This window comes from Cavia porcellus, unplaced genomic scaffold (assembly GCF_034190915.1).
Source record: "Cavia porcellus strain 051 isolate PalLab524CR breed Dunkin Hartley unplaced genomic scaffold, mCavPor4.1 scaffold_25, whole genome shotgun sequence".
NCBI lineage: Eukaryota > Metazoa > Chordata > Mammalia > Rodentia > Caviidae > Cavia > Cavia porcellus.
The window spans coordinates 9990929-10007615 of record NW_026947508.1 but is presented as its reverse complement, the minus strand read 5'-3'; the positions used below and the strand labels follow the sequence as shown (position 1 = coordinate 10007615).

The window sequence follows — 16687 nt, the reverse complement described above, 5'->3', positions numbered from 1 at the left end:
AAGAGTGCAGCCCGCTGGCCAAGGAACCTGTTTCAAGGAGACGCTGGCCAACCGAGTCCAGCATGGGCTGGGAAAGATGAAAACTAAGGACCGAACACTCCACTTACAAGCAGGTCTGGTGACTGTGACAACAGCTACAGTGCAATGGTAAAGACGAATACCCAGTGGAATTCATAAAAGGAGGAGCAAAGAGAAAAGGGGAGCAACTCTTTCAGGGCTCTCTGTGAAGGAAGACACAATGGGCTAGCACTTGGAAGGAACTGTGGAAACAAGAAGGAAATGGAGCTATTTCCCCTATCACCTGACAGGTATGTACAGAGCACACAGGGCATGCAGTGCCAGGTAAACAAGATTACTGAGATCCATCCTCGACATTTCTAACAGATCTGTGTCTACTATATCTACATCTACATCTGTATCTACATGTGGGTAAATTATAAGCATACTGTAAGATAAAATTCCAATGAAACCTGCAGGCAAGTATTTTCTAAAGTATGTGGGGTATGGAAACACAATGGAGGTGCATCTAATTTGGCTGAACTAATGAGGGAATACGTAGCAAGCTGAACATGAAGCACAAAGAAATCAGGAACACGAGAGAAGCTTGCGGGAAGAATCAAATGTGCAGGACACTGTGATGAGTGTGGACGTGTCTGGGTACAACAGACATCGGGGTTAAGGTGTTTGGGAAGATGACAGAGAGTCCATTTGAGAGATTTAGCTGTAGGGTAGGTTAAGGGGTTGGGAGAAGGACATTGCTGGGTATATCGTGGTGTTAGGATGGGCAAAATGAGCTAAAAAATGGGAACAGAAAGCAGCAGGAGAGGCAGCAAAGAGTCGCCCATCTGTCAAGATACAAAAGGCTGTGAAGAGACATGGGGACATCCCTGGCGTAAGAAGACAGAGAAGGGACTCTGAAGAGCCCCTCGTGCTGAAAGCTCAATGCATGTAAGGTGACTACAAAGCTCAATCACCTGGTGCTGCTGCTCCTGCACTGAAACAGTGGCCCTACTTTTCCCTATCTGATACATTATTAGCAACAACGAGGCTCCTGCTTCTAAATGGAAACCAGCCTTCTCCCCTAGACAGATTTCATAAATCCCGTGAGCTTTCCACAGGATCAGGAATCAGTCCCTCAATGGTGGTAATCCATTTCAAACCAGGGCTCTCTTTTCAAATACATTTTTAACAAAGACCCAAGTCAAAAGCAAAGTGAAAATAAGGCAACAGAAAATGTAGCTCTAATGCTCACAAACTTCTTTCTGAACATTTCCTATCACAATATGTGACATGCAGGGAATAAAGTCTTTCCTGTGACTTGAACTATCTCATATTTAAAACTGGTCAAAGTTACTATGAACCTGAGAGCATACAACTCCATCAGTTAGGAAGGACGACATCACAGTTTATCCACTTGGAGAGGCCTTCTAAACAGGAAAGGGTGGGTGTAGGGAACACCAGCAGAGCCTGAACTGCTGGCACTCTTTAGAGTCCAGTTGCTGAGGATAAGGCAGAACACTCAAGGAGGCCAACAACCACATCCAGAACCATACAGGACACCTCACTGCAGACAGCAGAGCCCAACAGGTGTCAGGAGCAAGCCTCTTTGTTCACAGCAATCTGTGGTATAGCAGGAAAAAGGAACTGTCTTGAATTATTGAAAAGGAGGATTTTTCTTTTTTGCCACCCAAAGTAATCAAGTCCTTTAGTAATTCTTCAGGTTTGGAGTTGGGAAATTGAACTTATCCTCCCAAGGATATACATCTTATCTATTTTCTCCCCCACAACAAAGTAGCTACTTATTACTCACTGACATAAAGCACAAAGGAAGACTTAGAGACCAAAATGCAGAGATGATCTCTGCTCCCTCCAATCAACTCCTTTTGTCTTAAATCACAGACTTCTCAGGCCACCCAGGAGTCATTTGTACCTAGTCCCAATGAACTCCATTGTTCTTGCTTCATAAAAGGGCAAAGAAAACTAACATTCTTTATGGATGTCATCATCACAAACAGTGCTAATAAAATGGCTATAAAAGGCACCTAAAATGTTTTGTTGATTTTTCCCCCTTCCACAAATGTTTGACAGAGTCACAGCCTGCATTCTTAAATTTGTCTGTTTACATTTCTATGAACCACACTTGAGCAAGCTCTGGTCTTGGCATACATCTGCCTCTAACAAATGAAGACACAACTCCCTCATTTCTACATGAACAGCCCCAGTATGGGCTTGGCCACAGGGAGCCCAGGGCAAGCTGTCTCTGATGAACCTGTAGCTGTCTTTCTACAAATGCTTACATCAGCAAAGGCCTAGAATATTAATCCTCAGAGAGAATATAAGAAAATCTTGTGGCAGGCAACACAAAAAGATAAATTTAGAATTCAAATTCTAGCAAAAAACCCCCACACTTTTTATTCTGTCACATAAAATCAAAGGTGTTTGATGTTTTTAAGTCAATGTTTTACTACAGTGTAAAACATACACATGTTCAAGTGGATAAATCATGAAGCATATAGCAAGATGAAATTTTTACAAAGTAAATGACCCTATATAACCACCACACAGATCAATAATGGGCCACTGCTAGTGTCCTAGAAGCCTCCTCATGTCCCTGCCAGTCTGGCCTTTACCACCAGATTTGTTTGGATGGCTTTGAACTTTATTTTCTTTATAAATGCTATTTATTGTAACAAGAGAACAACCTCATTTCTCAACAAGGAGCCTCTTTAATCATTTAATAAAGGGAAGGTAGGATGTGGAAGGCTCAATTCAACATTGAAAGTTAGGCAGCTTTTTTGTTGTTTAACACCCCGCCCTGCTTTGCAGTTCTTAGATGATTCTCAGAGAGGCGAGAGAAGGAGACACAAAGGAGATGGCAACACATACCCAAATCAGACAAGTCCAAAGCCACATGCTTACCGTCTGCAGAATCTCTCATATTTGCAGGGGTGAAATTTGGCTCACTTGTCTTCGGCTGTATATCTTGGGGTTTGTTTCCTTTGTTTTTATTTTCCTGGGATTTTTTCTTCCCTGCAACACAACATTTATTTACTCATTCATTCATTCATTATCATTCTGAATTCTTGAAGGAGACAATTATTAGCCCCATCATAGCAAACTGGATATTCCTAGGCAATTATCACTTTGGATTCCTAAAGAAAGGAATGATGAATACAGATCTTTTTAAGCTCTGCCAGAAAAAAAAAATCTTTGAATCTTACATCTTTCAGAATCTCGGGCATTAGTTTCCTTCGTAGCTGTAATAGCTATCAACTTAACAGACAATATAGTCTCAAAAAGTTATCGCTATTAAACTCAAAGATTAGTAATAACACTGAGTATCAATACTGCACAAGTAACACGGCTGGCAATTACTGAAAGCAGATTAGAGAAAAATAATACCTATGTAGTATAACTTAGGGTCATTCTAGTTAAGACATGATTATTTCTACCTGTCAAAGCAAAACAACAAAAAGTAGAGATTCTGCTGAATTACAAGGGATCCACGTACACAATGGCTCAAATATCAGATGCAGAGAAGTCATGAATAATTCACTGTCATCAGGGCCTTCAGAAGGCCGAGGATGCGACTCTTGAGTCCTGCATAGTTCAATATTTCATTAACAATTCAGAAGACGAAATTCAGGAATTACTAACTGCATTCCAAGTGACCCCATAATTCAGAAGGTAATATTAAAATGCAACATCTCTCTGGGAAGCTGAGCAAGGAACTGAAGTCCTAACGGTACTCAACAAGACACACGACTCAAAAGAAGTGCCAAGCAGGTTCGGAGCTCAGTCTCCCAGGACCAGCCCAGAACTGGGAGCCCACCTTTTCCAGTTTTTAATTTTCAAATTTCCTTTTCCTAGCCCTGAGGTTGTCCAGTATTGGGACACAGACAGGCGCCCACTGCCTCTCCACCCCATGTCTCTTCAGGGCACTTTTCTCCCCCAGACAGGAAGCCCCCCAAAGCCCCTGGGCTGCCCTGCCCCTTGTGGAACAAGTCCCTTGCCATGCGCATCTCTAAAATCACAAATGAGAAAACTACTCAACTTCTGGAGTATAGAGAAAATTACATTCTCCATAATCAAGAATCACCATCAAGGCCTATAATCAGGTAAGATACAGACACTAGATGAAAGAGAAGTGAGACACAGAGCATCACTGAAAACATGGTTGAAAGTAGAGAAATAAACTACAATACAAAGAAAGTGCCAAGCCTAAAAAAATGCCAGCTGGCATTGATAAAAATTTAAAATAACAAGAAAGAAAAAAAGCAAATTGTAAGATACTTAATAATCAGTCATTTAGCTTTGTTAGTCATAAAAAGCGAATTCCAAAACAGCGTTAAAGACTTAATTCTTCAGCCAGTAAGAAAACAGATTACATATGTTTTATATATATATATATATATATATATATACACACACACACACACATACACATATATATATACATACATAAATATATGTACTTTTTGCAACCAAACTGTGCAACAGTTCACTCAACTTGCTGATAACATGCCTATGCATTTATTTCCATATGCCGCTAAGATGGAGCTTGGGGCACAAGCATACACTTCACAAGAACCACATCCTGGTACGAAATCCAGGGTCTACATGCAAAGGCAAATACATGTCTCCAGGCACAGAACTGTAAACTAATCCCCTCTGTAAGAGGCACACAGACACCTCCGCAAAGGTAAACACTTGGGATTCTTTCTTTCCTAGTCAAGTTGACACCATTATCCTACAGGTGATGACAACAAAGCCTCTTGAGGAGTCAGTTGTGTTTAAGGAAATCTGAGTTCCCTCCTTTTGTCCCGGGTAAGACATACGCCCTCCCTGTGTGTGAGCTCAGTTGGCACCAGATTACAGGTAGCAGACAAAACACATGCCCCACAAACACGCAAATAAAATGATCAGCTGCCTATACGTATAAGACCTAACGCTGGTACTGAAAGTGGAATTTGAGGAAACCCACAGCTGCTTTCATTATCATGTGGGGGACCCTGGCACATTCTCAGACGCTCCATTCAAAGGTCAGACTCAAGCTCCAGGGGATGAAGCTCAGCCACACAGCATCTACCTGGCCAAGGTCATGAGTCCGTCCAGTATCAAACAAAAAAAAGTTAAGACTCAGCCAACTGAGTCTAAATAGACTTACGTGATGTTGCACCAGTCCCAATACTTTGGGGAGACTGAAGGAGGAGGAGAATCACAATTTTGAACTCAGCCTGGATCACTCAGTCAAACTTTTTGTCTCAAAATGAAAAGGGCTAGACAGAGATACCGTTCGGTGGGAAGGGCCTGGATTCCTTCTCCAGCACCACCAGGGGAGGGAGGTGAAGAGAAAGAAGGAATGTGCTCTTTGCTTACGGTGTTTTCTACTTCACATGATGTCTGTACATAAAGTAAAATGGAGAGGTGCAGCCCAAAGCTGTGCTCTCTGCACACACCTCACAGTCCTCACTCCAAGTGCTGCACAAAGCCAGTTAGCAGGCCTAAGAAACACACAAAGCACACTAGTTTGCACGTGAATAACAAAATTTCTAGACTTCTATCATAATAAAACAAAGCATAAGTTTAACTCTACCATTCATTACAATGTATGCAAAATGCAATCACAAAACTTTCTAAATGGTAAAGTTCTATTTGTACCCTCTGCATAAAGAATGTCAAATGCCTACATTTGGACTCCCCAAACCTTATCAGTGTAAAATTCCTTTTGTGCGCCTAAGGTATCCACCTTGAAAGCGATGACCATGGAAACATAATCCACTGCAAAGAGAGGACACCTATAGTAGGAACAGCTCCTGTACCTGATCCAACTCAGAGAACCAGCAAATGCTGCTGCAGATGGCTATGGGACACCCCAAAGTTCCAACCACCTACGAGGGCACTGGAGTCAGGTAAAATTCTCAGTTGTGTTAGTCTGTCGAGGTACTGGAGGATGTTTTTGGAGCACCTATGGGTTCTACCTACCAGAGGTCATGAACACTCTGCCCTCCAACTGGGACAAGCGTTAAGTTCCCAGGACAGGAACCTTCCAGGTTAAGAGCTACCACGCTATACCAATGTACGGTGCTTCTGAGTCACTAAAGATATATGGGACTTGGCAAACTTTGTGTTTACTAAAAATGACAATAACTATTTGGATAACACTAATAAAAATGAAGGAATGAACAATTAGATTTATCTCTAGTATGACTCAATCTCTAGCATGACTCAATGATCCTTCATTCATGGAACTGAAATTACGTGACACATCAAACGGCTTCCTTGATCTTAATCAGAACCATCTTCAAGGATTTTCCATTAGGGCCTGAGACCAGAGATGAAAGGCTTATCAAAATCACCTGTCCTACTTGCTGGTGTGGGAGAAACTGAAGGCTGGGGCCACAGAGGCATAAATCACCAGCCTGTGACAGAACTGGCAGTGAGACCCAGGGGTCCTGCCCACACAGGTGCCTGGGGTCTCAAGGACAGGTGGGGGACCCTGCAACATGTTCTTGAATCAGCAGTTCTTTCCTGTGTTTGATTTCTACCCTCTATGCCATTGAATTAAAAGAAAAAAACCCAAACCTATCGGGGCTTTCACAAAGGAAAGGGGCCTGCCCAGCCGTGCCTGTGAGGCAAGAGGCACTGCTAGGCGCCTGGCAAGTACACGAGCGCACTTACCAGTGAGCTCCTGTGGGTCCTACATGGCGCTACTGCCAGCTGGCTGCTCCACTTGGTCTAGACAAGAAAGATACAGGAATGAAACACAAGGAAAGTGAAATGGAAATGACCACAAAGAAAAGCATGAAGGACAGCACAAAGCTTTGTAAATAAAAGGCAAAGAAATACACACACAAAGATGAAGACAAGCAGGTAAACAGAAGGAAAACAGCAGTTACCTACTGCACCAAGGTTCTCACATACAAAACAAGTTAACTTCCGACTGCAGTCAGTTGCCGGCGAGGGCCAATGCAGCACACCTGTTCTTGGGCCTGCACCACACCTGCAGTTTTAACTTGACAGCTACGCTGCTTAATTCTGCCAGAAGACCCGAAGTCCCAATGGAGGCCTCTCCTTTTACAGGAGACATCCACAGTCCAAAGATACGAGTTATGTGCCCCAGGTTACAATACTACATTAACTCTGGAGCTAGAATTAACACTCAAGGATAATTCTAAAAGTGCTTTTTCCTGCAGTTATTTCTTAAGACCAATAATGGCTTAAAAAGCATGCCTGATTCTTTATGCTTTACATCCATTATCCCAATTACACAATTAAATAAATTACATACAGATGCCCTTTGTATTTATAATAAAGGAGTAACAATCAAATTGGAATACCATATTTTCCATATTAATTTGTTTTATGGCAGAAACAAATTATTGGTTAATAGTATAGACCCTGATCTGAACCAAGAATGACTCATCACTAAATAATATTAATGAATCAAGACTTTCCAGTAAAATGGCTACAAAAGAGACACTGAGCAGCCACAATGACTACTTTCTTAAGACAACAGCCAGCATTACACTGCTGGTATCTGGGGTGCAAGCTGCAAACTGAAAACTGCCTAAAGCAGCACATGAATAATTTAACCTAGGTCTGGACTATGTTCTACCATTCTAATAAACTAGACAAACACCAGGAAATTCTGAAGAATATAATGGTTTGCTTAAAAATGTTCAGGCACCAAAGGGAATGCAAAATTCTGAAAAGGTTTGCTCAAGTTACATTAAACATTCATAATAAGGATGAAGGCCTGCGCATTCAGTAATTTAAGAGAATTCAGCTTAGAACTATATAGAACTCTACAGGTGCTGCCTCCTGACTGAGGAGCTATCCAACTACAAAATATAGAATCAGAATGAAATACCAAGCACAGGAGGCAGGGTTCCCTGATCTTCACTTGGGGGGCTCATCTTCTTAAACACAGTTGATTCCAAACCAGTGGCCCACCTGTTTGAGTCCACAATTATGCCATGAAAGGTCAAAGGTCAGGGGGAACCCTGAACAGGCTCACAACTCCCGGAAGGCAGGGCTGTGTCCGCTTTCTCTGGTCCCCACCACTCAGCCAGCCCTTCCTGCAACTGAAGGCTCATCCTCCCCACTCCAGTACAACGCTGCTTCCTGGGGTTTCCACTGACCTCCTAACTGCAAAGCCTGTGTTTCTTCATGATCCTCTGTGTAGTTCCCTCTTCACAGGTGACAGTGTGATGACCCGTCTTTCCTACATTTCCCACAAGAAACCTGAAGGCTGGCAAAGGGCTTTCACACTAGGTTGAGCAAAGACTTCAACCAATGTACACAGCAAAGAGAGGACACTGGAGCTCAGAGGAACAGGCAGACACAGGCTGGTGAGATGAAGTGGCTATAGTAAACAATGGGAGAGCAGGCTGGACAGTTAGTTTGCCCAGCATGCATAGGGCACTATGATCAATCCCCAGAACTACAAAAATAAACGGTCTGAGAGAATAACCAAAGACAGTGGAGCAGGGGGCCCTGATCATCCTGCTTGGCCCCCCAAATCTCACAAGCTCTTGGCTTCATTTCATACATAAACTGCCTCAAATCTCTAACCAAATCAGCAGCAAAACAGACTTCAATTCCCATCCAACTTGACATGCTATCCTGGGTTCCCCTGAGTCTCTTAGTATACTTTCTAGGATGTAAATCTTTATTAAAAAGAGATGCAAGGACGTCACATGCATCTGACACAATTGTGAGAAACTCACTAAAGTATACAAGTCCATCATGTATCTTTCCACTTTTTCAAAACAGAAGATGCTTTTTCTTGATGGTAGGCCATCCATGGACTGGTACCAGCCCTCAGGACATGTGAGTCAAAGACAAGTTTAAATTTCAAAAGCAAGATGAAAAGGTCTAATTGGCAAAAGACACACGCACATGGTAGACTTCTTTATGAGTTTTTTAAAAGGCTACAACCCCTAATAGATGTTAGTGAGGAAGGAGAGTTGTTGGAAAGTCTTCATTTCAAAGAATGGCCGGATGATGTTAAGTACAAGAAAAAGAGTAGACAGGGGAGTTGGAATTCAGCTGTACACATTTGGTGGTGGTCTGACATTCTGCAGTGAGTCACACGGCAAACAGTAGAAAAGGTGGACATGGATATACAGGGCCAGGTTTGTCCACAAGGCAACACGTCCATTTTAATATCCGTGATGTAGGCTTTACAGCAGGCACCTTACAAGTTGCTAAAATCAATGATGAAAAGCAGGAAATAGCAGGACTGACTGAGATGAGTGCCTCAAACACTGTGACTAGGGGGCTTCCATAAGAGCCACTAGTGTCACACCTGAGAACTGGTAATGGGGTCAGAAGTGCCTGTTAAAAGTGGCAAAGGGAAAATCAGTGGGAAGACAAGACACCCAGGCTGTCCTCCTTGGCTTGTAACTCCAAGGCGCTGTGACAATTGGTGTTTATAACAGGCTTCACATTTTCTACACATTTCTTTTTCACTTAAAGTAACTTTGAAATTTACCTGACAGTAAAAAATTTCTTCTAAGCTCCTTTGGCATAAGTACAAATCATTTTCTGCAGTTAAATTCACCAAGAGCTGTCTAATCCTGGAGGCAAATTACAAAAGTAAGGCCTCTGGTTTTAAGTTGCTCATGGTTTTAAAATAACACTGTAGGCTTTGCTTCCAATAGAAACAATAGATCTGCATTCTGCAGATTGTAATATAAATTCCTGAAATGCTTGCTCCCTACTGGAGGGGGGGTGCTACAAAGAGCACAAGCTTAAGAGAAACACACTTTTAATTTTTCTCAAATAAGCTTTTATAATGGTTTTCAGGGGTAACTTCAAATCTTAGAACAGCTCCCCAAATAAACTGGCAAATTCAAATTAAGAAAGCCTTAATTTTTCCTACAGTCTTTACAACCTAAAACATCTTGTGGCATTAAAGAATATGATTTTACCCATGATGATTTACCCAAGGTGATTTACCCATTTAAACACTTCTAAACTTAAGAAAACTGCTAGCCTATTCTATTTCTTTGCCTTTACCTATGACTTTACCTTCTACATTTGTGCCCATGATTTTCAGAAGCACTTACTTGGGCGGGGAAAATGAACGTCAAATGTGAACACCTGGAGCAGCAGAGGTGTGCACTACAAGCACCAAGCAACACTGAAACAGGGTGCAACACTGCACTCACAAGCAGGTTATTCCCAGCGACGAGGAAAGTCCCCCCAAAGTCTGCGCTAGACTTTAAATATTATATTCTGATGAAATACCTACAAAATATAGTTCGAAATTACTTTCAGAAGCAAAACTTTGGACATAAATCTAAGAAAAACTATAATTAAAATACTTAAAATATAAAATGACCAAATGCCAGAACGATAGCCAAATCACACTATTAAAATCAGGCCATACTATGCAATGTGATAAGTGGAACCTATGTTTGTGAACTTGTTTCTTTCCATGAATTCTGGTCACAAACTGAGTTGGACAAGAAACAAATCAAATTCAATGGTTAGGTTTAGTGTTGACCTTATAAGGAAATTTGATTTGGTTCTTGTTCAATTTGGTTTGTGAATGAAGGTACCAAGGCACTGAGGGTCTACTTTTCCCCATCTGATTATACTTTCTAACATGAATTCTTGGTTACACTGTGCAAGTTAGTGAATATATGCATTTGTCAAAAAAAAAAAAAAAGAAAGAAAAAGAAGAAGAAAAAACAAACACGTGCAAAAGGAAAATGAAGGTAACATACAACATTTCTATTGGTGGGGGCTGGGGATTTAGCTCAGCGGCATAAGTACCTGCCTTGCAAGCAGGAGGTCGTGAGTTCGATCCCTGGTACCGATAAAAAAGAAAAAGAAAAAAAAAAAAAAAAAAACCATTTCTATTGGTGACAATTTTACAAAAGCACAACCTGAAAAAGTCTTCCACTTTTCACTTTGCCGGGATAGCAGCAAGTACAGTATTGCTGAAGGGTTTTCTCTGTTCTCTATCTTCTACCTGCACACCCAGTAAAACTGGTCAGAAAAAGAAAAATCACTACCCCCAGAAACATCACTCACCTCAAATCCAATACCACCTACCCACACACAAATATGTAAAATAAATAAAAAATATTCATAAGCTATTACTAAACTGCTAAGTAGTCACATTATCATCATTAACCTTCTGGGGTACTTAACATCCTTCAATTCTTTTTTTTCTGTATTACGACTTCAAACAAAAAATTAATGTCTCCTCTCAGACACAACATTTCGTATTTTTTCTTGTTTCACTGAAAACAGTTAGTACACCCATCATTATTTAAATCAAATATCTAATTTAGACAATCACTTGCAGTGTCTACTGGTATTAACCTGAGAGCCAAAACTTTGGCAGTCAACTGTGACAATCATGAGTATTGTTTAGTAGCTGTTACTCTGCTTTTCCTAAAAATATTAGAGTAGTTAAGTACTTGACTACGCTACATTTTTGGTAGAGGTTTATAAAAACTGGAGCTCTCCACTCCTGTCACTGTGTCTCTACAGACCTACTGAGGAAGACACATCACTATGCCAACGGGCAGCACCTTGAACCTCAGGAGGTATCCACATGCGTGTTGGTAAAATATAAAAGTCATCCTGACAAACTCCACACTGCTAAGGCTGTCTTTCAGATCAAAGCAGCACAGAAGGAACTAAAATCCATTTTCATAATTTTTCATGTTTTAAACTGTAAATTCCATTTTAAGTTCCATTCCAAAGTTTTCTAATAGATCTCGACCTAAAAGCAAAATTCTACTGGCCTATCCAACATTTCTCATTCTGAGACTTACTAGTTTATAGCAGACTCAATGCCAAGTTAGTCCCCGCTCATTATTCACGCTAGATTAAAACAACTTTTTTCTGGTACTTTGCAAAGGTTGCTTATTAATTACCCAACCCTTTGAAAGTCACAGAGATACTACAAAGATGTCTGCATTAAGAATTTAAAAACGAAGTTATGTATCTTAACTTTGTGTAACAACTCCTTTGCAGCCCCAAAAAGGCCTACTAAGGAGAACACAGAGCAAGTGTTGAGTGGAAAAGATGTTCTGGAGATCTGTACTTCATTCAAAACAAAATGAAGGGATGAGCAGGATAGAGAAGGAGAAAAGGAGAGATGAAAGTGTGGAAGATGGTGTACAGATGGGGCCACATAAAGCAAGGCAGTCAGAATGGAGGGACACTGGGTCCCCTGCAATCCTAGTGGGCTCCTTATGAGAAGGGTGCCGACTGCAAACCCTGACCATCCCTAGGATTCATCCCGCACAGGGCTCCAGTACACACTCTTACCTTTGGCCAGTATGGTGGGTAATATAATGCCCATGGGGAACAAAGGAGCCAAGGAGGCGGGCCCTGAAGGGACCACCAGTGCTCCTAGGACTGTGCCCAGGAAGAGAGCCTCACTCTCAACCCGGTCACTCAGTTCACCTGCTCCCAGAGGGGGTCCCATGCCCAGAGGACCACATGTTCTCCCTGTGAGGGGTGAGAGGAGACATCAGGCTGGCGTCTTGCTGTTGGGGTGACACTCTGAATAATACAGATTCTCAACAACAAACAGAAACCCACAAAACCAAACTGGTAAGTAACTACTGTACAATCTTTGGGTCATGATTTGAGAAATAATGAGAAAAAGTCCTGTTCAAGGCAGATGGGAACCAACTATGACTCAGAACAGTATTAATGACCCAGTATGGTCACCGAAGAGAAAACACATATGAAGGTAACACATATGAAGAATGCTGCATGGTGCCGGCAGCCTCAAATGGAATCAAAGGTTGGGAGTACTCGGTGCAGATTCCACTTAACAAAATGCAGAATCCCCACGCCTCCAAGTCTAAAGTGACAACATATGTTCCTTCTTATGACGACAATGACATTCTGTTTCCACTAACATTTCCTAATTGAGCCATTTGTTTTGTTCATTGGTTTTACATGGAAACACTGGGCCCCACCTAGAAATCATTACAGACATGTACAAGACCATTGAGGGCAGGAGACAAAAGAGAATTCTGGTAGTTATTATTTGGTGCTTCAACAGTATAAGTTGTGAGTATAATTCATTTTAAGTATTTAATTCCATTGACTGTATTTCTCTAACCAATTCTGGTTAATTTTTAAAAACTAAACATACTGAGGTTCATGTTAGTGGTTTTGAATCTTTTAAGAGATCTTAGACTCCTCTCTAGATAGTCACTGCGGGACAAACACATTTAAAGAGCAACACTGGGAACTGCAGGCCGCTTGTTATTAAAGGCAGGGAAGGGTTGTGTGTGATCCCTGAAAAAGACCCCAACTTCTCAGAATGTTCAAAAATGATTTCACACTGAGAAATGATGGCATGTGCTTTCCCAAAATTGGTATGGTTAATATAATTAGTGATTTCCTGTAAGAAAATGGTTCTTTCATGCTTTTGCTTTTCATCAGTTTCATACCCAGAAAGACTATAAAGAATTCTATCAAAGATAGCCCTCCAAGCGCTCCCACAAAGTAATCTTTCAAGCCTGTTTATACCCAAACCTAAAAAAAAAATACTCAAAATTTATCCAAAACGCTACCCTACACAATACCTAGTTAAAAACCAGGCATGGTGGCGCACACCTATAATCCCAGCACTTGGAGGGCTAGGGCAGGAGGATTATCTCTAATTTGTGGCCAGCCCAGGATGAACAATACATTCAAGGGCAGCCTGAATTAAAAAGAAAGACCTTGTCTCAAGAAACTACAACAAAATCTGGTTACAACATCACAGTAGAGTCACAAGTGATATGAACCAGTAAGAAAATCTTACACCTTTCCTTTGGGCAGCAAGCAGACAAGGGGACACGCTTACTGCTGATCAGGCACATGCAACAAATCAAATTCCAGACTCATCTATCTATCAACCTGTGTAAGCACAAGGGTGCTAGTTTGGGTAAAAAGGGAAACAAGACAGCTTTGAAGAGAAGCAGGTCTCTCTGTAGAGGAGGAATTCCTTCATGCCATGAGCTCTATCGAGTTACAGATCCAAAGAAGTCCTTTACTCTTACCTAATTTGAAAGTCTTTCATTCCACAAATTAAAGCAAAATATCTGGATTTTTACAAGAACAAGAACATGTCAGAAAATGCTGAAAGGATTCATTTTTCAGAAGTATACCGATAAGCCAAAGGACAGGCAGAGTCATCATGGTGAATTTTGTTAGTGCTACCCATTATAATGGGATGAAACAAAGGTTGCTGGCCAGAAATAGTTTTATAAGATTCTCAGTGCTCAAAGCAACACTGCAGGGTAGGTCCTAAACTTGCTTTATAAACTAAAGAGCAAAACAAGTACCCACAGTAGTATTACCTGGTGGCTGTTACTTGAAGCTGGCCTTTCAATTCCACAGCTATACCTAGTAAATCACAATAAGTACCATGCTTTGTACATTTCCTAACATCAAGATACAGCTGAGTCTGTAATTTCTCCCTCTATCCTCTACCACACATACACACATTTCAGACCATTTAAATGAGCCATTCACCTGCAAAGTGCTGATCAATTTGTGTTCTGTTTGAAAGCTACAGTGAAGAACCATCCAGTGTATTTCTACCCAGATAAAAATTTGGTTACATGGAAGACCTCATAACATATATATAGAGATATATATGACCAAAATTGTCTTAGTTACTCTTCTCTCCTTGTTGAGCCAAAATACCTAATGCCCAAAGTGAAGCAAGAAGCAAAAGAAGGTTTATTTCTTACAGTTTTTGTAAGTTTCCATCCATACTCAGGGGGCTCCAAACCAGGATGGCATGGCAGGGCGGCCGTTCATGGCCACCATAAACAGCAAGCACAAACAGACCAAAAGAGGGAAAATATGCCTTCTTCCTGCCCTTACACTGTATGCTGGTTCTACCCCAGGCAGGTGCAGCACTCATACCACCAATCCCAGTGCTAGACAATGAACCAATCACAAACACTAGATTCAGCCACGCCCATGATTGCATGAGGCTGAGGGGAGGGGTCAACATAAACCGTCTCACACACACACACACACACACACACACACACACACACACACTCACACATGAAAATTTGGCATACAAATTGAATGGAGGGTCAATCCATGTACTTTCTGACAATTACCCATGAGATTTACAGAAACTTTTCTCTCTAAAACTTAAAAGGATCATAAACAGTAGGAGATATAGCTCGTGGCATAAGCACGTGCCTAGCACCCACAGGTCCTTTGTTTCTGATTCCTGGTATCAAAAACAACAACAAAAGGATCACAAATAAAGTTCAGCATCACTTTTTAATATTTCATATACTACTGCAGCCATGAATTTATCTTGACATAGACAGAAATTTCTATTATTTTCTTATCTTTAATTCATGAAGTTATACCTTTGACAGAAATATAACTGGAAACAGCCATTGTTTACTCCTCAAATTTAATCATATTATTAAATACTACTATCCTCCACCTAACATAGAAAAGATCATCCTAACATGGAAAAGATAACAGTACATTTAGCAGCTTATAGTATTTTTTTCAAGAAAAACCAATTGGGAATCTTAAGCCCCTCATGTAAACATTCTAACCAAATTGCAACTACTGAAAAGTTTTATATTCTCTTATTATTTTATTTAGCTACCACTGACAGGAAAACTAACTTCAACTTCAGCATTAATCCTACCACATTACCATCTCTCCTCTAGAACACATGTTTCAGACATGAAAGATCAGAACACAGACTAGTTTCCCAATGCATCTCCCACAGCATAAACCTACTACACAATGCATAGAATTCAGACTCCCTCACGCCAACATTAACATCTTCACAGTGAAGTCCATATCCTTTTCTAGGACACGAAGCCAATGATCACTTCAGTCTACAGAAAAAGAGGCTCTAACAGCCCCACAAATTAAAAACAAAGCAACAACAAAAACAGCTAACAGAACTAGAAAGGCACACTGTACACCTCAAACTGCCAAACAAATGAAAGCTCAACCTGAGTAGCCAAACAGCAAAAAGGGTTACAAAAGAAATTGCACTGTTGTGTATTTTAAACTGTACTGCCAACTCCAAACATCACACATAATTCCATTTTGAGGATAGAAACACAGCTGAACAAACCAGTTTGTCTTCATTTTTGTGGCATGTGATGTCTTAAACCTACAAAAGGCTGCACCAAGAGGTAGGATTATAAATACAACAGGAAAGATTGTTTATCACTATAGCTTAAATAGAAAAAAAAGACAGGGATTTTAGACTAAGTGGCATTTATTACATTTTTTTTTTTTTTAACCAAATGAAGACAAACCTTTGAAACTACAGGGAATTGGCAAGACGGAGCTTATTATGAGTGAAAACGGGTTTTGGTCTTTGGACACTGACTGAACTAACAAAAGGCATATGAAAGTAAAAGTATGGTGAGATTAACAAGAAAAAATAGATTAGCAAGGATTTTAGATGTCATTTTAGAAATTGGTGCTTTTACATAATGCACACACAATATCATTATTCTATCACTAGAGTAAATCTCTTGCCTCAAACTATTAATAAGAGTATGAGTAATTTACTCTTCTTATTTAAGAGTAAATCTCTTGCCTTGGAAACTATATTACAAACAAATGTTATATACTTTTAACATAGATCATTTAAGTAACTATACATTTATCAGGTAATGATTAAAACTTCCTTCAAAAAATA

The 16687-nt window shown here is 40.6% G+C and overlaps 1 protein-coding gene across 7 annotated transcripts in view; it reads right to left on the bottom strand.

The window, feature by feature from the left end:
• The window catches only part of Prdm2 (PR/SET domain 2), a 109688-nt gene that overhangs the window by 38017 nt on the left and 54984 nt on the right, over positions 1-16687 (bottom strand). For 4 of the 7 annotated variants that reach the window (XM_063235543.1, XM_063235542.1, XM_063235540.1 and 1 more), the window contains one exon: positions 2920-3030. The exons of 1 other annotated variant lie outside the window; for it this stretch is intronic. In XM_063235543.1, the coding sequence (XP_063091613.1) occupies positions 2920-3030 (111 nt within the window). Of the gene's footprint in view, positions 1-2919; positions 3031-5379; positions 6601-6681; positions 6739-16687 lie in introns of those variants that run through there. 2 more of the 7 variants (XM_063235544.1, XM_063235545.1) reach the window with 2 other exon arrangements.